The sequence below is a fragment of the Barbus barbus genome, assembly GCF_936440315.1.
Source record: "Barbus barbus genome assembly, chromosome: 3".
Lineage (NCBI taxonomy): Eukaryota > Metazoa > Chordata > Actinopteri > Cypriniformes > Cyprinidae > Barbus > Barbus barbus.
The window spans coordinates 26,838,899-26,865,017 of NC_136731.1; the positions used below are offsets into that span (position 1 = coordinate 26,838,899).

General features: G+C 41.8%; 1 protein-coding gene across 2 annotated transcripts in view; it reads right to left on the reverse strand.

The window, feature by feature from the left end:
- LOC306853892 (protein sidekick-1-like) overlaps nucleotides 1-26,119 on the reverse strand; it is a 367,593-nt gene that overhangs the window by 135,157 nt on the left and 206,317 nt on the right. For both annotated transcript variants that reach the window (XM_079391575.1, XM_079391574.1), the window contains exon 5: nucleotides 22,908-23,041. In XM_079391575.1, the coding sequence (XP_079247701.1) occupies nucleotides 22,908-23,041 (134 nt within the window). The remainder of the gene's footprint in view (nucleotides 1-22,907; nucleotides 23,042-26,119) is intronic.

Here is a 26,119-nt window from a genome sequence, read left to right on the forward strand (position 1 = left end):
TAAGAGACCCTAAAATAAAGTGTTACCATTTCTTCACTAAACAGCTTTGGAAAACTACTGAACTACTGTTATGGTATTATTTTGTTTTTAATTAATTAATTAATCATTAATGATAATAATAATAATAATAATAATAATTATTATTATTATTAATAATTGGATTAATTCACTTTTAATTATATGGAAAAGAACAGCAGGACCATTCTGCTAATTATCTCCTTTTGTGTTCTACAGAAGAAATAAAGTCATTCAGGGGTGCGATTCCCAAAAGCAACTATGGTCAAGAGTTCTGTAGTTACCAATAGAGTTCAATGGAACTAATGACCACAGTTAGCTAACGATGCTTTTGGGAAATGTACCCTAGGTCTGGAATGACATTAAAGCCAGGCTCACACTGTGCGATTTTTAATAATCTTTTGCGATTGCTGCTTGTCACATTGTACGAACATGATCCCCATGTCAGACTGTAGGATCTCAGTTGTCTTAATGTCAGACTGTACGACAGTCAAGACGCGATAAAAACGGACGTACTCAAGAAGACTTGTCCGGAGTTTTACGTCATCAATACGTGACCCGCGTTCTCTCGCTATAATGGTAGCTAGCAAACAACAGCAACGTGTAGCGTTAGTTTTATTAATTACATGCCTTGATGTTAAAAATAAAAAACAAAAAACGAAAAAGACGACGTGTGTGGAGCAAGTCATGGCTGGGCAAAAGAGGAATTTATGGACTTCCAGTTCTACAGAGCGAACTTGAGGTAATTTTGTTATTCGAGTTTAAACATCCTGCCCCTTAATAAATAAACTTTAAGTAAACTTTACGTTGTACATATATTGTTTTTTTACAAATAATGAATGGTTTGAAGTTGTCGCGCTAATTGCGTCATCAAGTTCAGTGCTCCTATTGGTTCTTGGTTTGACGGTCGTCGTAGGAGATGTCACACTGCAGGAAACTTGAGGAAAGTGTCTGAAATCTTCTGACACTGCCAGAATTTAATCGGAGGAAAAAATTGATCGCAACGGCCATTAATCGGCTGTCGGTGAACATGTCAAACCAGCGATCTAGACAACCGATTTTAGCCTAGGATTATAGGAATCTTTTAGGATGTTAGGATTTTCTAAATTTGTCTCAGACGAACAAATCGTGGCCAAAATCGCACAGTGTGAGCTGGGCTTAAGGTGAGTAAATAATTACAAAAGTCCCATTTTGAGGTTGAATTACCCATTTAAAACACTGGCCAGTCTTCTAGGATTTGACATTACAATCACAAAGCAAATAATATGTCCACAATGAAATGAGATTGTGCTCATCAGGGATTGTCTCCTCTGCATGGCCGAGGCAGGCTTCTTGCAAACTCTGGCATAAAGAGGTTAGACAGCACTAAAAATGTTATTACCGGGGAACCGCATTACTGACTTTTTTGAGAATGAAAAGTTTGTTATCATTGCTTCCAGGCGCGTCTTTTAGACACAGAATAAGCCATCTGAATGCCGCCTGACTTCAACACAACACACACACTCATATATATATATATATATATGGAGGGGAGGCATATCCAGATATATATTCCTCCCCATTCCATTCTGATGTTGGAATGATGCTCTTTGCATATGTAAACACTTCACTTCAATGCCTTTGCCATCTGTTTGCAATCCATGAAATAGAATGCTACTGTGGGTATACAAAAATGATTGCAGCAACACTTTGAGGCTCTGCACTGCTACAATGAAAGCCGGGAGAGGCCCCTGAACGCAGTGTGATTCGCGCAAAAAGAGATGGCTGTTTATTTTTACATCACAATCGTGCAACGCTGGTGTTTCATAAAGGAGATATCTCAGATGCATCGGCCCGCCATGAACGTGCTCATTTACATGCAGTGTTTGTTGCGGTGCAGGAAACAAAACACGCAGACTTTCCTGTAAACAGACTTAACCACTGTACTTCCATGACCTACTTTCACCGCCAGTGATACTTTCGTGACTGACAAGCTGACAAGAGAGTGACTAGACTAACTCATGCTGACCATAAAGCTGTGGTAACATGAACACTAGCCGAAACGCATGCTGTCATGTTGATACCCGAGGACAGACTTGCTAGAGTGTCGCATATTTAGAAATGATATCTCCTTTGCTTATTTTCCCAAAATACACCTGATATTTCCAATGTTGGTAGGCAAAAAATTGCTCAGTATCTGAATTTTCGGCCGTGGTCTGTCAAAAGATATGCAGCTGTTGATAGAAACATGTTTACTCTCATTCCTATTTGTATGCAGAAAGAGAAAGGGTCAGCGAATGAGCATTTTTTTAAATATTATTGTTAGTATCACTCTTGCCAGTGACACATAAGGTGCATTGGGTTGGACTGTATTCAAATGCACACACTCAAATGGATGCTCTGCTGTGCATATCAGCTTGTGAGTTTAAGTCTCATTTAAAAACACAATTATATTTGAGCATTGCATGTCTATGACTACGTCTTGCTGTTAAACAAAACTTCAGTCTGTTTCCTAGTGCCGAAAACTAAGAGACGCAACACCGTGGTTGTGTCACAGATCTGCCAGGCTCTGCCACCACACTATCACAGCGATCACTCTCACCTGTGTTTTGATTACACTCACCTGCTCCTCGTCACGCTCCTCGTCACCGCTCCCCATAAAGCCACACACCGTCCAACACTCAACGTCCGATCTCGTTCATCAAAGGAGGACTGCTAAAGCTTCCACAAGCCTTAGTATTAGTTGTGATTGTATTACTTACCTGCTTCGCGTCTTAACTGCATTCTGTACCTCTAGGATTCAGTTCCAAGCCAGCTCCCGTGTTCCTGAGAATCAGCTCCTGATTGGCGGTGTGTGTACCAGCTGTCTCTCTCCGTGTTCGCCGCTGCTCCTGCAAAGGATAAGACACAAGTTTATACCCATTCATTCCGTTCAAGATCTGCTCAGTTCAGTACTCACCTGCCATGTCCCCAGTTCTCTATTGGTAATCAATAAACAAACCTGAACCTTCCTTCTGTCTATGTCCTCATCCGTAACAGAAGATCGGACCAACACCGAATAATGGACTGCACTTACCAATCTCCCGAGGATGAACTGCTCCAGATGTCTCAGGACGGCCGCCCCATTGAAGATTATGTAGAGGATTTCCTCTGGCTCTCCCACTACGTATCGTGGACGGATGGGACATTTAAGACCGTCTTCTGGGGCGGTCTGGATAACTACCTGTTCCTCTGAGCGCCACCTGCCACTATTCCGGGCTCCCTACAACAACACCTGGGCTCCCTACAACAACACCTGGATTATGTACTTCACCTCGTGGGTTCATCTTTTACTGTAGGGGAGGTTCCTGCCGTCCAGCTACCGCCCACGGCGATGAAGATTCTGCCGCCCGCGACATGCGAATCCGCGCTTCCCGAGCGCCCCCGAGAAACCGCGCTTCCCGAGCGCCCCAGAGAATTCGTGCTTCCCGAACTCCGAGAATCCAGTTCTGAGACCATGGCCAAGAGTGCCGATCCCGAACCCCGAGAATCCAGTTCTCAAGCCACGGCCAGGAGTGCCGATCCCGAATCCTGAGAATCCAGTTCTCAAGCCACGGCCAGGAGTGCCGATCCCGAACCCCGAGAATCCAGTTCTCCGACCACGGCCAGGAGTGCCGATCCCGAACCCCAAGAATCCAGTTCTCAAGCCACGGCCAGGAGTGCCGATCCCGAACCCCGAGAATCCAGTTCTCCGACCATGGCCAGGAGTGCCGATCCCGAACCCCGACAATCCAGTTCTCAGCCCACGGCCAGGAACCCCGAGAGTCCAGTTCTCAAGCCACGGCCAGGAGTGCCGATCCCGAACCCCGAGAGTCCATGCTGTCCGAGCGTCCCCAAGAGTCTGCGCTGTCCGAGCGCCCCCAAGAGTCTGCGCTGTCCGAGCTCCCCCAAGAGTCCGCGCTGTCCGAGCACCCCCAAGAGTCCGCGCTTCAAGAGCGCCCCCAAGAGTCCGCACTTCAAGAGTGCCCTCCTGTGTCTCCACTGGTGCCGTCCAGCTTCGCGCCTCCCGAGCGACCTCTGGTGTCCGTGCTTCCAGAGCGCCCTCTTATGTCTCCACTGGACCGGTCCAGCTTCGCGCCTCCAGAGCGCCCTCAAGTGCCCGCTCCTCCAGAGCGCCCCACAGAGCCCGCTCCTCCAGAGCACCCCACAGAGCCCGCTCCTCCAGAGAGTCCCACAGGGAACTTCCCCAGGAAATTTTTTTGGGGGGGCTATATAGCCACGGCCCGGGTGGCCAGGCCAGAGGCCAAGGCCACAGAGCTCCCTGATCCACGATGGCCATCCAAGCTCCCTGATCCGCCATGACCATCCAAGCTCCCTGATCCGCCATGGCCATCCAAGCTCCCTGATCCGCCATGGCCATCCAAGCTCCCTGATCCGCCATGGCCATCCAAGCTCTCTGATCCGCCATGGCCTCCCGAGTCCCGCCATGGCCTCCCGAGTCCCCAGTCCCGCCATGGCCTCCCGAGCCTCCTGATCCGCCGCGGCTCCCCGAGCCTCCTGATCCGCCAGGGTTATCTGAATCTCCGATCCGCCTTGGTCTCCCGAATCCCTGGATCCAGCCTGGAGGCTTCCCCTGTGTCCCTGCCCTGCATCGGCCTTCAGGATAGTTTTTACTACATCAGGGAGGGGGAGCTAATGTCACAGATCTGCCAGGCTCTGCCATCACACTATCACCCTCACCTGTGTTTTGATTACACTCACCTGCTCCTCGTCACGCTCCTCGTCACCGCTCCCCATAAAGCCACACACCGTCCAACACTCGACGTCCGATCTCGTTCATCAAAGGAGGACTGCTAAAGCTTCCACAAGCCTTAGTATTGGTTGTGATTGTATTACTTACCTGCTTCGCGTCTTACCTGCATTCTGTACCTCTAGGATCCAGTTCCAAGCCAGCTCCTGTGTTCCTGAGAATCAGCTCCTGGTTGGCGGTGTGTGTACCAGCTGTCTCTCTCCGTGTTCGCCACTGCTCCTGCAAAGGATAAGACACAAGTTTATACCCATTCATTCCGTTCAAGATCTGCTCAGTTCAGTACTCACCTGCCATGTCCCCAGTTCTCTATTGGTAATCAATAAACGAACCTGAACCTTCCTTCTGTCTATGTCCTCATCCGTAACAGGTTGCTAATAATGGTGTAATTACAAAACAATGGAATGGTTTTCCAACTGGTAATTATTGAAATCACGTGGTTGGCAAGCTATTCATTATTACTGCAACTACAAAAGTTAGTTATTAAACAAAATAAAAAAAAGAGAATAAAAAGATCTTTATGCAAATGAAAAGAGCGCATGCCTGCATGCATGAAATAAGTTTTAATCAGGAATAAAATATTCCAAATATTGTGATAAATTCATTACAAAGTAGTATACAGACAAAATGTTAAACCTCCATAGTTCACCTTTTAACTTTTTTATACCCATGCAGTCTTTGTACAACCAATGTAAACTCAACACTGCTGCCCCTAATATAATGCAAAGAGGACTTATGAACTAAAAGAAACAAACAGATAAATAAAAAAAAGTAACTATATTTGTAATGGGGTTAACGAGACGTGAGACGTGTGGATCCATTTGCAAAGCTTTATTTCAAAACATGGTCAAGACAGGCAGGGTCAATGAACAGCAGACAGGTATAGCAGAGGCAAGACACAGAGCAATCCGAAGGGCAGCGTGGGTCGACGATCAGCATACAGTATCCAGAGGGATAGGCTGAGAGAATAATCCAGGAGAACGAGCAATAATCCAAACGAGCAGCAAACAGAGTCCAAACAGGGCAAGGCAGAGAGAATAATCCAGGAGACTGGGCAGGAATCAGAACACAGGAAATCTAACCAGGAAAACTATAAACAGAGAACGCTTCGTAGAGTAGCAGGGCTAACAATACTCGGCAGAGAGCAAGAGAATGTCCCAAGCTTATGTAGTGTGTGTGATTGGGTGATGGTGATTGTGAGATGGTTCTCAGGTGCAAGCGTGATCAGTGTGAACAGCTGTGTCAATGCAGTGGTTGATGGGAAATGTAGTTCAATGTAATGTGCCTGTGGTGTATGAGACAGTGTGGTGAACGAGTGACCTCTGGTGGCAAGTGAACGGAAGTGCATGGCCAGGATTCGTGACAATATTAATAAATAAATTAAATGAACAAATAAATAAGTAAATAAATGAATAAATAAAAACTAAAAACAATTAAATAAATTAAAGCTTTGTTTCTTTTGTAATTTAACAATTAATTATTATTAAAGCTTTGATTATGATATTATTAATAATATATATTAATATATTAATATATAATTAATAATATTATTAATTAATTATTATTATTATTAATATTATTATTTTTAAAGAATGAGTTATTAAAACAATGAGCCCAGAAGGAAACAATATACTGGTAGATTTAAATGAAAAAAAAAAAAATCATATGCTTTGGAAACATATGAGGGTGCGTAAATGATGATACAATTGTAGTTTTGGGGTGATCTATCCCTTTAATTCCTATCATCATTAAAAGCACTCTAATGTCCATCCCATAAAGATACATCTGGCTTGCTGAAAATGCTATTAGCAAAGGCTATGTTTAGGAAGCTGATAATGTTGTCCTCTCTCCAACTTTGAAGTCGTGAGCCTATTAATTTTTTTGGTAGCACATTAAGTTCAGACGATGCTGTAATCGAAGAGGAAATTGAGGCTGGACCCTGTGGGGCATTTATAATGCATTCTTCTCTACTTTTGATTTTTCATCCTCCATTACTTCAGGCAAACTATCAAAAATAACAATGACATTGGGCAAATCTCGTCAAGAACACAAAGAGGGACCAACGTTTGACAGATAAGACGCTTGTGATTTGCCTCCCATAATTGAGCGTGTTATCATCTTAAAAGGTTAAGTGCCACCAAACCTATAAACATCTACTATCAGAAAAGCTGACAGGCATCTTATTATTCCTCCGTCAAGAGTTGCGTGCACCAAACACCGGTGCGTCTTTCACACGCTAATGAGGAGAAATGGCAGATTTCTCCAGCAGACGGTCCATCAAAGCGTCTCAAATCACCCACTGTCGCCTCTTATCAATCTCAGCTCAAATTGCAGGTAACAAGTTATCAAGTCTAAGATATTACAAACTAAACACAATCTCTCAAGGGACCAATTTGTTTAAGATATAGCCAATTAAACAATGTGCTGAGTGTCAGGGATGAAACCCTCATCGGAGGCAGAGCTAATTTGAAACTCCTCGAGGAAATCAGATGGTGGAAGTGGGGCGGGAGGGGTGTGGAGAGCATATTCTGGTGGGATGAAGGCGATAATAACAATAAGTGCGAAAAAAATAAATAAAGGTAGATAACATGGGGAAGGAGGCTCATCTTTAATCATATTTAGTCTCTTGGGTCAGCTTACGGCACAGGAAAGCGCCTTTTGTTTGAATGTAATCTGCCAGCAGGAAAGGTATGATAAAAATTTATGGAGGTGTTCATTACATCTTAACGACGCTGTTCTCTGAATATTCCGCATGCTGGGGTTCAATCCCACGCCCTCCCCTGATGGTCCTGCTGTACCTGTCGAACTCTGAGTCATGCCGATATGCGTCGATTCTTCAGATAGCGTTCACCCGAAGCCTCGGCTCGCTTGCAGGCTGAGAAGCGCACAGGGACCTGACTTGCAAATGATGGCTGCAGGTGGACGTGTTTATCACATAGCTCTGACTGAGCTTGGCATAAATTTGTCCCTCCAGCAACGGTAGTTGCTCATTCAAAACATCGTAGAAATGTTATTATATTCCGCTGGCCTGAAGGGAGCCCTTTTTTTACAGAGCTGCTCTATCAGGCTCACAAGTGACCTGTTATTTTACATCAAGGGCACTAAAAAGAAAAGAAAAGAAAAGAAAAGAAAAGAAAAGAAAACTCTTGATAGTCCATTCAAATAATGAGTCATGGATATTGCATGCATGTTCATTCATCACACTGTAAACAAAAGATAAAGTTGAATGCTCTGCAATGTGGGATGCAGTACCCGGTATATTATTGCATGATATATATACATAGCAAACTGTAATAAGTTGTGTATTTGATGCACACAGGGCTTATGCTCACCGGCCACTGTAGCTATGTGGTTCCCTTCCAGGAACGAGACTCTGCGTCCGGAGACGCTTTGGGAACGCCTTCAGCGTGACCATGTTCTGAATTTCAGGTGTAATCAGTCCGAAGGAGGGCGAGGCGTCACGGGCGGGGTGACGTCACGACCAGGAAGCACAAAAGCACGTGCGCCGGAGCCGAGGGAGCCGATTGCCCTCACTGCGAGCGGCTGCCGCTGCGTTCTCTCCACACCCGGAGGGCTCTCTTTGAGGAGGGAGCCTTCACGAGCTCTCCACGCAGTGCTGGTCCCGCTTTTGCCGAGGCAGAGCGGCGGCTGCACTCGTGGGGCTCGCAGATCTGGCGCCCCGTCTCTCGGTTTGGAAGCGGTTTCTTCCCCCCGAGACGAGGGCTCAACGCTTCGTCTCTCTTCCTCTTCCTTGATGTGACAAGCGTTCACGAGGTTTCGCCGCCTCGTTCGCATCAGTATGAATAATTTAGGGGCGAAAATTTCAGACTGCGTTTCAGGTCATGTGTTTGTCCTTGCCCTCGCTATATCACGAGTGGGGACACACACGATCTGTGCGTAGTCTGCCTGGGTGTGGAGCACGCGAAATCGGCTCTCGAGGGAGCCGGTTGCCCTCATTGCGAGCGGCTGCTGCTGATTACACTCCGGACCCGGAGGGCTCTCTTCGAGGAGGGAGCCTTCACGAGCTCTCCGCGCAGTTTCTGTCCCACTTCTGCCGAGGCATTGTCTTTGAAGGCTCCTGCGCTGCCCACTAAGCCTCTGCGTAGAAAGAGGCTCCTATCTCTGAGGGCTGTGCATATACCTGGGCATCTCAATGTGGGAGCAGACATCCTGTCGAGGCAGGGGCCGAGGCCCGGGGAATGGATGCTTCACCCCGAGGTGGTGAAGCAGATTTGGAGAGTTTATGGCCAGGTACAGGTGGACCTTTGTGCGACTCGAGAGTCAGCACAATGTCCCCTTTGGTTCTCTCTAGCTCCTCCAGCTCCTCTGGGACTGGACGCTATGGTACAGACTTGGCCGAGGCTTCGTCTGTACACTTTTCCCCCGATCGCTCTGCTCCCGGGAGTTCTGGCGAGAGTGTGCCGGGACGAGGTCAGCCTACTGTTAGTAGCACCGTTCTGGCCGGGCCGAGTATGGTTCTCGGACCTGATTTCTCTCCTCGACGGCACCCCGTGGTGGATTCCAGTCAGGAGAGATCTCCTCTCACAGGCCAGGGGCACCATTGTGCACCCTCGCCCGGAGTTGTGGAAGCTGTGGGTGTGGCCATCTTGAAGGTCTTTGTGGCGGCGATTTCGGCCTACCACGCCTCTCTTGGTGGACAGTTAGTGGGTAGACACCCCCTAGTTACACGTTTCCTCTGTGGTGCAATGAGGCTAAGGCCCCCAGTATGGTCTCGGATTCCTCCTTGGGACCTGGCTGTGGTGTTGGATGCTCTCTGTAGGCCTCCCTTCAAGCCTATTGAAGAGATCTTGGATCGCCATCTCACACTGAAGACTGTGTTTCTTCTGGCGATTTCTCCTCTAAAGAGAGTTGGGGATCTGCAGGCCCTGTCAGTGGCCCCTACTCACTTAGACTTTGCGCCCCCGGCATGGCCAAAGCCTTTTTGTACCCTCGTGCAGGGTACATCCCTTCCGTCACGCCACAGCCTGTCGTACTGCAGGCCTTCAGTCCTCCTCCCTTTCGGGAGCCTGACCAGCAAAGGCTTAACTGTATGTGTCCAGTGCGAGCACAGGACGCATACGTCCACAGAGCTGCCCTGTGGAGAAGGGCGGACCAACTGCTGATTTGCTATGGTCCCCCTAAGAGAGGTCTTCCTGCTTCAAAGCAGACCCTCAGTCGGTGGATTGTCGATGCCATTCACATTGCCTACGAGACCTCTGACCTCCCCTCGCCGATGGGAGTCAAGGCTCATTCCACTAGGAGTGTGGCGGCCTCCAAGGCCTTCCTCGCAGGTGTCCCAATACAGGACATCTGCAATGCTGCGGGATGGTCTACGCCCCTGACCTTTGTCAGGTTCTACGGCCTGGACATGCGGGTCACTTCAGGCTCTTCCGTCATCTTGCCCTAGATGTGCTCCGCATGGATACACACTGGACAGGGATTGGTAAGTCTGGCAGCGTGGATATCTCATGAATGGACCACTGAATATCCTCTTCAGGAACTCGTGGAGTTCCTGAAGAGGAACGTATTAGGTTACGTATGTAACCCCAGTTCCTTGAGGGAACGAGACGCTGCGTCTCGAGGCCACACTTCCGGCATCCCTGCCAGCGCTTGCTTCATTCTAGAAGCTGACATCGGTTTCACCACATGTGCTTTTATACCAGCTGGTCATTACGTCATCTTGCCCGTGACGTCTCGCCCATCTTTTGGACAAATTTCACTTGTATTCAGAGCCGGTTACGCTGAAGGTGTCCCCAAAGCGTCTCCAGACGCAGCGTCTCGTTCCCTCGAGGAACTGGGGTTACATAAGTAACCTAAGACGTTTTCAGGGAACTTCCCTCTCTTGGTCGTGTCATGTTGCTTAACTAGGCTGTATGTTATAAATATAAAAACAAAGTTACCTCTGCTGAAAAAAATTCAGCCTGGTTTAGCTGGTCAGCAGGCTGCTTTTAGAGGGGTTTTGGCCACTTTCCCAGCTGGCCAGGTTGGTCTTAGCTGGTCAGGCTGGAAGACCAGCTGTAACAACCAGCTAAAACCAGCCTGACCATCCTAGACCGGCTGGGCGACCAGCTAAAAGCAGCTACTCCCAGCTAAGACCAGCCAACCAGCCTAGGCTGGTTTTAGCTGGGGTTTTTTTCAGCAGGGACATTTTTATTTTTCTACTGTGTGCAGTTGCTTCATTTGTTTTGATTTCTCCATGAGATTCTCTCTCATAGACAGGCTGCGTGAGCTTCACCTGACGCAATCTTGTTGTTACTGTTGATTATCCATTATCAATCGCCGTTTACACTGAATGTAATAAAATCAGAACCATTCTCGCCGAAATTTCAGTGCAATTAGAGGTTTTAATCAGATTAGGTCAGGCAAGTAAAATTCTCTTCTTTCACTTGCCCCTTCAAAAAATCTACTTGTCCCGAACAAGCATTAATGTCAAGCTCTGTTACTGTATATAAAATCCAACCCGCCAGATTGGCTAGTGGGAGTGACTGTGTTGTCACAGCTGAAATCGGGGTGGCGGGTGATAATGTCAAGCCCTGGATGCACATATGAAATGCGTATATTAGGCATAGCAGGGTTGTGAATTATTCAGAATTGAATCAATGAATTCATAATTAAATTCCAATTCAATTCTGAAATTTTAAGTGAGGTAGCAAACATGACACAAAACTGCAATTTTTTACAAATCCAAAGAAAATACAAAGGTTTAAAAGACATTCAACAGACAGACAGACAGACAGATCGAAAAATGTGTACTGAACAAATACAGCATTGTTTTATCCACTGTAGGAGTGGAACTTCATTGGAAATTTCCAGTTTTATACATAAGGTTACCTTTGATAAGTTTACAAGAGAACTGAAGTTTAGAGAAGAGAATTTCACGAAATATTAGACTCGTTATATTTTACTTTATACCTGTTAGTGATGCCTTAATTGTTTAATTTATGTTAACAAGTTATGACAGCTACAGTGTAAATGAATATATCTCAACAAATATAAATTTTGTGATTTAGAAGTCAATTTCTAAAATAGCATTATGTGCAATTTATATGTTGGCATACAATATTTTTAAAGTTGAGTGCTGATTATTATATTTAAAAATAAACAGTAATAGAACGTATGTTTGGGCTCTGTTGTTAATTGTAATCTTATAGTAATGTACAGTAAAAAGGGCTCCCCATAGTTTAGTGCATAAACTGAGGTAGATTTTTATCCCTAAGAAAATTTGAATTAAAATTTAATTTATTTAAAGAAAGAACAATTTGTTCAGCAAACCACTGTTTAATGATAATAAAGCTGCACCGAAACCATACCAAACCGTGACTTCAAAACCGAGGTACATACCAAATGTTTGTGTACCATTACACCCCTGATAGATAGATTGCAGTATGTTTTCAGAACATTGCAACTGAGTCAAAAACAGGGGGTTCATTTAAAAGGCAGATGAAAGCATATTAAAACCTCATGTGGTCTGTAAGGGGGGGCATAATACAACACACGGACGAACCATCTATATGAATTTTTAATGTCCACATGTCTGTTACCGACCAAACATCCTTGTTCTGCAATTTCAAGCTTCTATTTCTATAATCGGTCATCTACTGCATATTATAGCATATCACGATGGGGACTAATTTGATGATGCAAAAGACAGCTAAACTACAGCTTTGATTATGTTTGTGCACAAACAAGCATTTTGAGAATGAAACCATGATTGATTTTCCCTCCTACAGCCTCGGCTTTCCCTTATTGTCACGAATCCAAAAATGACGAAAAGCAGCTGGGCTTGGAAACACAGTTAGATTTCCTTGAAAGGTTTTGTCAGGTACCCATGGGATACCTGGGCAGACCACTACATCCAGATTCCCTGTGTCCAATATGAATTCAATACCCGCTCATATAATGGGCAGTGCTGTTGAAGTCCGAAAGCAAAGCATCCCCTCTCTCAAAATGAAATCCATAGGTAGAGAGAAGAAAATGTATAATTTAGAAAATACAAACCCACACCAGCTTTCGGTGTTGGTGTTAATCTCCAGACTATACGAGCTCACCTGCTGCTCACTGCCTACATAAACAGCTGCCTTCAACAGCAGAATCCTAAACATCATGAACCTTCAAAAGTGACTGATCTGAGATGTTCTACGTAGGCAGAGTGCGGACTTAAGTAGAGTGATGTGCAGCACACAAACACAGGTCTGCATGTGTACAAGAGGTTGATGTTACCGTGTTGCTAAACTAACAAAAGACTCTAATTAGCACAAAAACACATATCACACACAAATTTCAGCAAAAAGTTTTCACGAGCTATTTTTATCAATTACATTCTGTATTGAATGAAACAAGTATTTTCCTAATTTCAGTTTGTTTTGCCATTTTGAGATCATTTTGGAAGAAATTGGCATCATTTTCTTACTTGATATCTTTGGCTTGTTTTCTAGTACAACTATTTAAACATCTTCAATACGATGTACATTACATTGAGAATCTAAATGACAAAAATGTTTTTTTTCAAAGAGACCTGAAAACAAGTCTATTTAGTTTAGCTTAAAACAAGGAAAACTAAATAATAAATTTACAATACAATACATTTTATTAATAGATTTAATGCAAAACAAGATCATTTTTCTCACACCACTGGCAAATACTTTCATCTTATTTCAAGCCACTTCTGCTCACCATTTATTGGATCAAATATATATTAAAAAGAGTAATACTGAAAAAATACTACACTTTAAAATAACTTTAAATTAAATAAAAATAAATCCTAATAAAAGCTACAGTGTGCACTTTTCTCAATATAATATAATTATACAGAAAAAAAACAAAACAAAAACTTTTGAACAGCCATGTATATTGTCACTTATAAGTACATTTATCTTGTTTTAAGAATGCTACAATATTTTTACTGGAAAAGAAAACCAAAGTACTTAAGATTTTTTTTTTTCAGCATTCATATGATGATGCCTCAGCATAATGTTGCTGTCAATTGCTTATTGTGTCATTTTTATAAATGCCGAGCACGAGTATGCCAAGTTCTATGAAAGCAAGCTTGGAAAGCCACCTGTAGAAATGCATCTCGATTGTGAGATTCAATGTCATTTAACCACACTGAAACATCACACAATGGACACATCTCTGCAGAAGTGCCAGCTCTGTTTTAAAATGGTGGATTATCATTTCAGCCAGGAGAAATGAAACAGAACCAAGCACACGGTTGCGTCCAAATGAGATCATTAGTAACGGCAAATAATGACTGAGCTGGCTAGTCGAAGTCTATTTCCTTTCGAATAAATCAAGCTGCTGTGAGAGTTAAAATGCTGCCTTTGCCAGGCAGAACGACAGGCAGACCGAATTCAGATAAATCATCTGTATCAGAGGAATCACGTCCACACATTTATAAGACAATATGGTCTAATAAATTCAGCCGCTACTAAAGGTTAGGTGTAAGAATCTCAAGATTTGATTTGTAGGGAGTCACAATGCAATTCCAAAATGATTCACAAAGACTCTGAATACAAATATATCTGAAATACTGTATATCTGATCTGAGTAGCAGAAGAACCTTTATGGATTGATCCAGAATCATTTGAGAAAGAATCACAATGCATCAGTGACTCATTCTTTTCTCTGACTGACGAAATCAACACAACTTCCATAAAATGCCACTGTTAAAATTGTAACTCTCAAGGTGATCCTTTACATCAGCCAATTAAAATCACGTCCCACTCTTAATACTGAATTGAAACAATATGCTCTCTTGAGTGTTACCAATCAGCCTTGATCACATGCTCCAAGGTGGCTTATTCAACCAGGCTGACCTTTCTATAGCCAGGTGTGAGGAATAATGAAAGTGCGACAGCATGGAGCCAGAGGGAGATGCCACCAAATGGAATCCATGTCGCATCTGACAAAAGCTTTTCAGTGTGATGCACAATAATTCATTTAAGATTGTAAGGATGATCACCTTTAAGCAAGAAAAAGAAAAGAGGCAAGAAAAAATGCCTCTGAATAGAATATGAATCAATAAAGTAAGGAACCAACTCTCAAATTAGCCACCCAGATGCTAGAATGTTGTGTGGGTTGCCAGTGTGTGGTCATGTGATTGCTAGGGGTGTTTGCTAATTGGCTTAAAGGCCCATTCACACCAGGGATGATAACTATAATAATAACTATAACTATAACTAGGGGAAGTCGGGGAAGTCGTGGCCTAATGGTTAGAGAGTCGGACTCGTAATCCAAAGGTTGTGGGTTCGAGTCTCGGGCCGGCAGGGATTGCAGGTGGGGGGAGTGAATGTCCAGCACTCTCTCCACCCTCATTACCACGACTGAGGTGCCTTTGAGCAAGGCACCGAACCCCCAACTGCTCCCTGGGTTTGTGTGTGTTCACTGCTGTGTGTGTGCACGTTGGATGGGTTAAATGCAGAGCACGAATTCTGAGTATGGGTCACCATACTTGGCAGTATGTCACTTCACTTCACTTCAACTATAAAGTATTAATGATGTTTCTAATTTGAAGACAAAAGAGACATCCAAAAGACAGCTATAACAATAATGAAATAGAGGAATGAGCAACGTTGGAATTACTTTTAGACTAGAAAAAACTACCATTGGTACACTCAACACCACAACTTTAACAATAACACAACATTTTCAGAACACTTTTTTCCAGCTGATGAAGAATAAAATCACTGACAACCAATCATAATCCACAGCTTGAGTGCATCATCATCATGGTAAAACTAACAAAACTGCAGTATGTGCTTATAATAAACAGAACAATATCATGCATTGGCGTGGATGCAAATATAGTTATTGTTCTAGGTGTGAAAGAGCCATTAGTTTCCAAAAATTAAAAAAATAAAATCACCCCTGACCCCTATATTTAGGTCTGTCTTTCAATCAGGAAAGTAGCCATCACCTCAGAAAAGAGGGGGATAGAAATGACAAATAATTACTTGTTAAATCTAAATGACCAAAGAAAGAAAGAAAGAAAGAAAGAAAGAAAGAAAGAAAGAAAGAAAGAAAAAGAAAATTCTCATCTCTTACTTTTAGTTCACTAAGAAAACAAATACACTGCTGGACAATAACCAATAATCTGTATTCTCTAATATTTTTTCCTATATTTTCCTAATGTCAATATTATGATATGATGATTTATATACTACACACACTTTTTCCTTTTTACCACAAAATAAGGCAGAAAATATATGAATGTTATAAATTATATGAATTAGCACTGCATCATTCATGTACTTCATTTATTTATAACCTGGAGATGACTTGAAAAAACATGCATAATCCATAAATTGTTGCTATCGTGTATTTATTGTCTTCACGTTTCATCAGTCAAAACGTTGCTTTTTATTCAGATTACCTACAGCGATAACCGGATGCCTTTGTCCATATTAGGGATTTCCTAGCATGTCATAAGTTATTACGTCTACGAGTCTTACTTGGACATTCTGCACAAGAGTGCCTTCCGGGTTCGAGTATTGAAACAAACACTGTATGAGAGTATTTAGCGCACCATAATGTTCACAGCGTTTTGAATATGAATAAAATGTATACAAAACAATGTGACTATCTTGTCTCTTTGAACTTAAATTTAGATTTAATCACAGTTGCCCTCAGGGCTGGGGAGTAACGAAATACATGTAACGGCGTTACGTATTTAAAATACAAAATATGAGTAACTGTATTTCGTTATAATTACATTTTAAATAGATGGTCATCAAATTACAGTTACATCCAAACAGTATTTTAGATTACCAAAGTGATTACTTTGAATTTTAATGTAATTTCTTAATTTAATATTTAAGAAAACAGTTTGGGGATTTTAACCAATAAGGCAACGTTGGGAAAAAAACCCCCCGCATTCAGCTGCCTGTTCATTTAGCAACTCGAAGTGAGTGTACGCTCATCATCACGACACAACAGAAAGCCATTATCGTAACGCATTTCTCTCGTGGAAATACAAAGACTAGTTTATAAATCTGAAAAAGGACATAACATCAGTGCAGTGCAATGCCTACCTGCAACAAAACTATCACCATCGAAGCATACAACATCTAATCTGAAAAAGCATCTTCAGCGAAGTTGTTCTTGATCTTTGAAAAATTTTATCCAGTAACTAATTTTTCTATTTTATCATATTTTGAGTGTTGAATGGTTATCATTGCGTTTAATATTTCTAAGAATTTAATTGAAAAATGACAACAAATTCTCCTAGAATTCAAACTTTGCATTCCGTTAACAGATCAATATGAATCATGCATGAAATGAAAGTTTATAAAGTCAAACGATAGCTTTGTGTGCTTTTCGAATGAATTAAGAATTCAAGTTCATCTGTAGGCTAATGTTCAAGAACAGATCATCTTTGACGCGGTAATGTGAGTTCATGATTCGATTCGCGAACAGATGATTCTTTTGAGTCAATCTTTTAAATGAATAATTTATTTTGTTTAACGAAACTATGTGAATGGTTCACATTAAACTGGATAGATCTGGGGTATGTTTCCCAAAAGCATCATTAGCGAACTGTGGTTGTTAAATTAATGTCTACAACGACATTACTTGCGACTGTAGTTGCTTTGGGAAACGAGCCCTGTCAGCGATTCTTTTACATTTACATTTATTCATTTAGCTGACGCTTTTATCCAAAGCGACTTACAATTGCTATATATGTCAGAGGTCGCACGCCTCTGGAGCAACTAGGGGTTAAGTGTCTTGCTCAGGGACACATTGGTGTCTCACAGTGGATTCGAACCCGGGTCTCTCACACCAAAGGCATGTGTCTTATCCACTGCGCCATCACCACCTGAGAGATCTTTTGTGCCGATCTCTTCTACATAGAGAGGATTATGAGTAATCACTTGAAGTGTGGTCCATTCATTTAACAAATCTATTCTATTGTATAACTTGGACAGCTCTGCCTGTTGTTTTGGCTACTTTTATGATATGTTTGGTGTGTTTGGATTCGTTTTGAAGCTTGGAATGCAGCATGAAACAGCACGAAATCCCATTCATTGTTTTCAAATTGAATTTATATTGATTGGTAGATTTAAATGACATACCATTTTTTTTGTTATTCATAGAAATGCGGTGGAAAACTGATGTTAAAAAATGCAAAGAAAACACAAATCTTATGACTGGTAGATGTCACTTTTATTTAGAGTTGGAAAACATAAAAATAAGATATCGAGTATATGTTCCCTTGTGTTACATTACATTTAATACTTAGTGTTAGGGGCAAAGACTATAGAATACCTAAGACGTGTCACTCATATAGTTTTTAATGGGGAAAAATGCAATGCTTAATATGGCCGCTCAATCGCAGGAAGCCCCGCCTTCTGAATGAAAGAGCCAATCGCTAATCAGTAAAGTCAGCGCGTCCCTGCAGCTGCCGTTAGAAGTCCCGGTTGCTATAGAAACTGTCAGCGCTTTGAGACGCGCGCTCAGGACTGCGCATGCTCACTGGCTGATCTAGCCTGAAAAATAAGCTTTTTATAGCATTATTTGAGCAAAAGAAACAACATTTATGACACAGTTGTTCTCCGATTTCATTGGTGATTTCAAAAAGGAAATTTAATCGTAAGCTTAGTGAACAGTTTTGGAGAATTTTATGTTTCCCCATTCAAATAGATAGGAGCTGCACTTGGATGCCCGAGAGGCATTTCAAAGATGGCTGCCGAGTGACATGACTTGTCTTAAAGAGACTTTGGTTAGGGGTGTGTTCAGATCTCAAATCTTCTGTATGCTCACATGGATGTTAGAGATTTGACACTGTCCTTGGCAAGCTAGCACAGCTAATTAAAATAAGACGATATTCTTTGCTTCATTCATAGCACTTGCCTTGCAGCCCTGAGTTGAATGCTGGCTAATTTTTGAAAAGGGCAGTCTTGACATTTGAATTGTACTTAACGCACATTAAGGGCAGTATAAGCTTTCATCTGCCGTCTGTAAGTGCAACTAAAAAGGATTTCAGGGTGGCTGCTTCCCACGGGATACTCTTTATTTTGCTGTTTGTGTCATTCCGTGCTTACTTCCTGAGAACGTGAAGAGTAGAATGAGACATTGGGCATAAATGCCACAGTGCAGTCACATGATGATAGACCCCTTCATCTGGGCTCGGCACTATTGTTCCTCAAATATCAGGGGAATTAGCACTTCAATGGGGAAATTAATTAACTGCTTAATTTCAACAGTGTCCAAAAAAATATCATCGCAACCTAACAAATCCCTGCTTCTGACAGAGCTATACACACAATCTGAAAACCGGAGCTGTTGAAAAGCAAATTAAGAGAGAACCGCGTTAAAGGCTTTTACTGAAGACTAGTTTAAATGCACTCCATTCATCAGGATATTAAAACTCATAATTCAATAGAATTATTAACTCTGCAGTTGGCGTAGCAGCTCAGCGCCGGCCTCTTTTTTTATTAGCGGCCTCCAGCCTCCTGCTCATTTATACTCTTCAAATCATCAAGTTGGTTTCATCCTGTATTGAAAAAATAATTCTAGTTCCATGTTCCTTCATCTCACATCAAATTCTAGCTCACTGCCATTTCCCAGAGGTCAATGATGTAACCCACAGCTTGTGAGGGAATCACTGTCAATGCCAAGACTGTATTACAGATAGGGATGAACCTACATTCTGGATGTTACCAACAAACTAATTATTTTGTTATGGGCAATAACTAATAAATGGTCGAAATTAAAATCCCAAACTATTTTGCCTAAAAGTATTTGTGACCTTGGACCACAAAACCAGTTTAAGGGTCAATTTTTCAAATGTGAGATTTATACATTATCTGAAAGCTGAATAAATAAGCTTTCCATTGATGTATGGTTTGTTAGGATAGGACAATATTTGGCCGATATACAACTATTCGAAAATCTGGAATCTGAGGGTGCAAAAAAAAAAATCTAAATATTGAGAAAATTGCCTTTAAATTTGTTCAAATGAAGTCCTTAGGAATGCATATTGCTAATCAAAAATTAAGTTTTGCTATATTTACGGTAGGAAATTCACAAAATATCTTAATGGAACATGATCTTACTTAATATCCTAATGATTTTTAACATAAAAGAAAGCGGTGTTGTGACCGGTTTTGTGGTCCAGGGTCACATTTGATAAATTAACAGTAAAATTAATAATTTTAAATGATACACGTGTTTATGTAAAAAATGTATAATGTTCAGTATGAATGCATTTTTAGATTTGCTAGAAAATTACATTTAACAGCATTACTGAATTATGAATGTTTTTAAAGAATAATTTAATATGAGCGTTAGATGAAATTAGTACAAAAAATATGCTTTCCACAAAAATATTAAACAGCACAACTGTTTTTACAGTGACTACGTTTACATGGACATCAATACTCCGATTTTAATATGATTAAAACAATACTCTGATTAAGAATCTAGCATGTAAACAGAGATTTTTGATTACCTTAATCCGGTTAAAGTCGTAATCGAAGTAAACACAAATCGAATTAAGACATGTGGAGTATTCCAATTTTAGTCACATTATTGAAGTGCAGTACAGACATATAAACACCTTAATCAAACTATTACCGACATGTAGGACTTTTCGCTGCATTTTGCGACAGGATACAGTCAACCGTTTGACGCCAAATAAAAGAGCTTCAACACCGCCGTCGTCTGTATGCACATACAAATAATTAACTGCACTTAAAACTTTTATAATATTAAAAATGAAACACCCAAAACGGTATATGGCATCATCATGAAGACAAACTATATGTTAATACATACAATTCTGGAGGGGATGTCAGATGGCATCGCGTGGTGATGTAATGACGCATGCCATTAATCGATGTACTATAACATGTAAAACGGGAACATGAAAGGATTATTCTGAAAACAACTCATGTAAACACCATAATCATAATATTGTCTCAAAAAACAACAACTCAGCTTTGCCACAGGAATAAATTACATTTTAAAATATATTTAAATGAAAAACAGTTATTGTAAATTGTTAAAATATTGTTTTACCTTTTTTATTGTATTTCTGATCAAATACTCTACTCTGCCATCATTGAATCCGTCCTCTGCACTTCATTAACTGTTTGGTTCAGCTCAGCTACCAAATCTGACCACAGAAGCCTACAGAAGGTAGTCCGGACTGCTGAGCGAATCATTGGTACAACCCTCCCCACTCTCCAAGAATTGTACTTATCCAGAGTGAGCAAAAAGGGCTGGCAAAATCACTCTGGACCCCTCACATCCAGCACACTCCCTCTTTGAACTGCTACGGTCTGGTTGGCGCTACAGAGCTCTGAGCACCAGAACGACCAGACACAGGAACAGTTTCTTCCCTCAGGCAATCCATCTCATGAACATTTGAACTCTTAACAATAAACATAAAACACACAACACTATCATACGTTTTAGTTTTTATTTAACACACATATTACATTTAAAATTTGCACCTAACATACCTGTACATACTGAATTGTCCATTTTTGTATATTGTGTTTGTGCTATTTTGCATATTGTCCATTTGAGTACATTATACATTATCTGTGTCCTGTCCTGTCGCTGTCATTCTGTTGCACTGTGGAGCTACTGTCACTAAAACAAATTCCTTGTATGTGGAAACATACATAGCAATAAAGCTAATTCTGATTCTGATTCTGAAATAAATGCAGCTTTGGGAAGTGTAAAAATTTTAAAACTATTTTACTGACCTTAAACTTTTGATAATATAAAAATAATTTGTATAATACTATCTGATAACATTAACATTTGTAAATGAATAGACTCTTCTCCCTTATTATGGAACATTTATATCTGGCCTTGTCTTTTAGTCATTTGGTAAAGATCCTTTAATAATTTCCATTTTTTATCATAGGGCAGTCGTGGCCTAATGGACAGAGAGTTGGACTTGCAACCTGAAGGTCCGGCAGGGATTGTAGGTGGGGGGAGTGAATAACTAACACTCTCTCCACCATCAATACCATGACTGAGGTGAGACCCTTGAGCAAGGCACCGAACCCCCAACTGCTCCCCGGGCGCCGCAGCTGCCCACTGCTCCGGGTGTATGTTCACTACTGTGTGTACACTTGGATGGGTTAAATGCAGAGCACAAATTCCGAGTATGGTCCACCATACTTGGCCACACACCACTTCCCTTTCCCTTCCTTCCTTTTTCCATCTCCACTTTTGCCTAAAACTGGAAGTCTCTCTTCACCTGTTGCATTAATCACAAGCAGGCTTGATAATGTGCTAAAGCAATAACGAAGAGCTAATTGGCTTGAAAGGATACTCTAATAATGGCTGCTTATTTCTGCTGCAGGCTAATTTAATTCACCTCCTATTCACCTCTTTGGCCATATTTTGGATAGAAGCAAATGACACTTTGTCAGTGGAACATCCATTTCGATTGGTCTGAACTGATGAAGGGAGCATGTATGCTGTCAGCATGATAAAAATGTAATTTTTAAACATTACATGTTTAAGAGTCAGGGCCGCGTTATCCTAATGGGCAACATGGGCTGCAAAAAGCTGCATTAGCCAAGGGCCCCGCAACGGCTTAACGTGGCACTGATAAGAGTTATGCACATCAGTAGGTAAGATGAATAAAACAACAATTAATTTGATCAAATCAGTACTGAATACATTTTTGAGCCATTTCTGACGAATCAACACTGCATTCATAAGCATGAATGAGACGTGCACATCAGTATTGTGAAAGCCGGCAATGCTCAGTAGCACCTGCCAAAGCAGCTACTACAACAGCAACCAAACAACGTTCAGCTGGCAGATCCAAGTGTGTCACTGGAACAAACAGATTCTGAGTGTCATTCCACTGATGCCCTTCCTCTCTGATGAATACACCACATTAAACGGCCCCCTGAGGGAGTGGAAATTACAGGTACCATGCATCTGCATGCTGACCTACAGGCGCTTCTGAAGCGAGCGTGTTAAACTGTGCCTACAACACGTGGGCAAAAACAAAAGAGGGAGCAGACAAACTGAAGGCCATAACTCCCACGTCTGGTCGATAGTTCTGTCTGGGCTGCATCAGTGGCTGCCCATGTGACATTAGCTGCAGGGTCATAGAAATGATCTAGTGAGATTCACCTCCCCCCTACCAACTTACCTGCCACATTCAGGTAAATGGATGGGCTTGTCTTGTTTTCTCCATTCTTCTCATTAACAGCCTGTACGTAGTACCTCCCGGCGTCCGCCGCGGCCGTGGCAAGCACCACTAGCTGGTTCTCCAACGTTATGGCTCTGTGGAGAGTAACAAAGCAAATGAAATACAGCTATGTTAAACCATTATTGACAATTAGTCTGGTACCCTAACAAATTCCACTATCGCAATAGAGTGACCGCATTTTAATTAGTGCTTAACTGATGTATATTGGGTTCCATAAAACCAGCTTTGCCATGAACTCATTGCACCCTGGGTTTGACTGGGATGCGTCTGGCGTGGAGGAATTTCATGGGGCCCTGAGGGTTTTCAATGTACCTGATCCCTCATTCTGACACAAGCTGAGAATCAATGAGCGGTAAGGGTCATTATGGACAGAAATACCGCTATTGGTGGGAATAAACCTACAGGCAAGTATCTAAGTGAGGGAGCTGTTTGTTGAGACCCAGACTTGGGAAAAGTGAACAGTTCACTGAAAAGTCCACAGAAGTCTCATAAAGATATTATAAAAACAGTTTATTTGGCATGAATCACAAATGTTTTCAACTGTGATAATAATGAGAAATGTTTCAACAAATTGACCAAATCAAAGAATCATGTGATATTGAAGACTTTCAGCTTTGCCATCAATGGAGTGAATTACATTTTAAAATACATCAAAATAGAAAACAGTTGTTTAAATTGTAATAATAGTTCACAATATTACAGAATTTTCGATTTTCATATTTTGAACAGTAGCACACACACACATAGCTCCTAAATTCATCCCTGATTGGATCCTAAGGAATGAATGGTGCTAAGCTAAACGCTAGCATAGTGGCGCCGCGCGCTACAGCGATTGAGTGCACGCACTGAGACAGGAGAAGTACATATCAACTTGTCTAAGTTGAGGGAAGAACATATTGGAATATGGAAAAACGGTGGAGTTTTCCTTTAAAAAATTCTTTTAAGTTGCCTTTTTTCAAAGAACAAACCATTTCACACAAAAAAACTCACTATAAGTAAAAATGTTTTTAGAATATTACAACATCTAATTTGGGCTTTCACGATACTTTTATAGAGATTTTGTGACCTTATGGATCCCTGAAAGCTCTTTGCCCCAGTAATTTTGTAGAAAAAAAAAACAACCAATATTTTCTTAATGACATTTTCTTTTGTGTTCCACAGAAAAAAGAAAGTCATATAGGCTTTGAACAACACGAGGGTGAGTAAGTGAGTGAACTATACCTTTAATAAGGGTTTATATCATTCAGAAGTCAGAGCTGCTGCTCTTGCGCTAATGATTAATCAGAACACGTCATACTTCATCCATCAATCCAAAGTTTTTAGGAAAGACACTTAGTGGCTGATGTGTATCACTGTCAATTTATTCAGGTGTCAGTTTCCCTGTGCCTCTTTAAGGCAAAATTACCATCTCAAACCAGCGGAGAACATGGTGCTTTAATAACCCACGACTCCACGTAGGCTGGATGGGATTGTTTTATTTTTATTTCCGTAGATGAAAGCAGGCACGGATTGCGTATCTCCAGCCCTGACTCCTATTCCTCATGCATAGTTTTTCTCCTCCCTCGTTTTTTGATTAATTGATGACATCCTCAATTACACATCACTGCTGTCTAAGAGATTTTCTGCTCAGGCGTGACCACCGCGAAGAAGCCCTTGAGAGGCAGAGCACGGCTCAGGGATGCTTTGAAACTTATGATTAGTTTTTCGGTTCCGCGGGACCTGTAGCGTCTCCCTACACGCCGCGAGTACAAGCGCCGCAGTCATTACCTATTTCCAAGATAGATCCCTACAAAAGATTGTCAAGTCGCGGAGACATTTGCAAATAGACAAATATAAAAAATAAATGCAGCAGAAGTAGGAACAAGAGGGCTGTCTGTGCTTCTGCGGCGAGCAATATTGACGTGTAATTAGAGCGAGCTTCGGTTCTGCTTAGTTCTCCGTTTACTGTTTCATGATTAAGTGCAGATTAACATAAAGAGATCCATCAAAAGTTGGTGCTTGGGTGGGGAGGGGGTTCTGCGAGGGATGGAGATTGGCGGGCCGCTGATGAGGATGCATTACATCGCTGTCTGCACCCTGACACCTGGCTGCGGATCCAGGCTGGGCTGCATCTGGGAAATAAAGGCACCCTTCACAGATGTCAGTGGCGGCTTTGAAAGGTCAGAGCGGCCCGCCTTGATGGACTTTTAATTATTAAATATGCATCGGCTGAAATGGCTTGGCAAGCATCAGAGGCTCCGAAACTGACTTGTACATACACAGCTCACCTTCATGATGATTTAAAGGCCTAATAGCAGCATGTATGATCTTGTGTAACACTGCCAGTGGAGAGAGCAAGGGCCCGAGTGTTTACCTGGTTTACGCCGCGAGCTGAATCGATGCGACCTGTGTATAAAGTGATTTTATGATTATTTCAGCTAGTTTGGATTCCATTACAATTGTCTAGATGAATGGCCCCTGCTCGCGGTTTGGTAAACAAAGCACAGCGGGAAAGATAATGGGAATGCTTGTTTCTGATCCCTGAGGACTCTTTGATATCAGCCCACAATGTATTAAAAATGCAGGTTGGGAGCCACGTGAAATGTTAATCCACTTAGGAAAGGTGCCGGGAAGCCCAGGTAATCTAAATATTCAAAGAGGATGACCGTTTTGATTTGTTGAAAAGGCTGTGCTCCCGCCAGGCTAAAAAGCACCAATTTAACCGGCCAGCCATTTCCAATAAAGGAGAATCAAATCTAAAGATCAATTTGCTGAGATACGCTCTGACAATCACGCCTTAATACTTTTTATCATCTCTATTTTGAAAACTAAAAGAAAAATGACTTTTTTGAGGGGAAAAATGTCATAGGCATAATTGAAGATTAGTTACTTTCTGAGAGTTTTTGTATATTGTTTACCTGCTGTTTCAGTGTGTTCGCATCCAAAAGCCTCTGAAATGTAACAAAATGTGCGCACGTCGGAAAGGGGCCAGAACCTAATTCTCTTGGGCACTGGACAGACCACTAGAGAGATATTACATTAATCAACATGGCAAGAACCGGCTTTCAGAAAGATGGTTTAGAGAATATTTGTTTTCATTTACTGCCATAAATTACGCTCTCAAAATAGGCTTACCAGTGTGAGATGTATGACAAAATAATTAAAAATGTCAG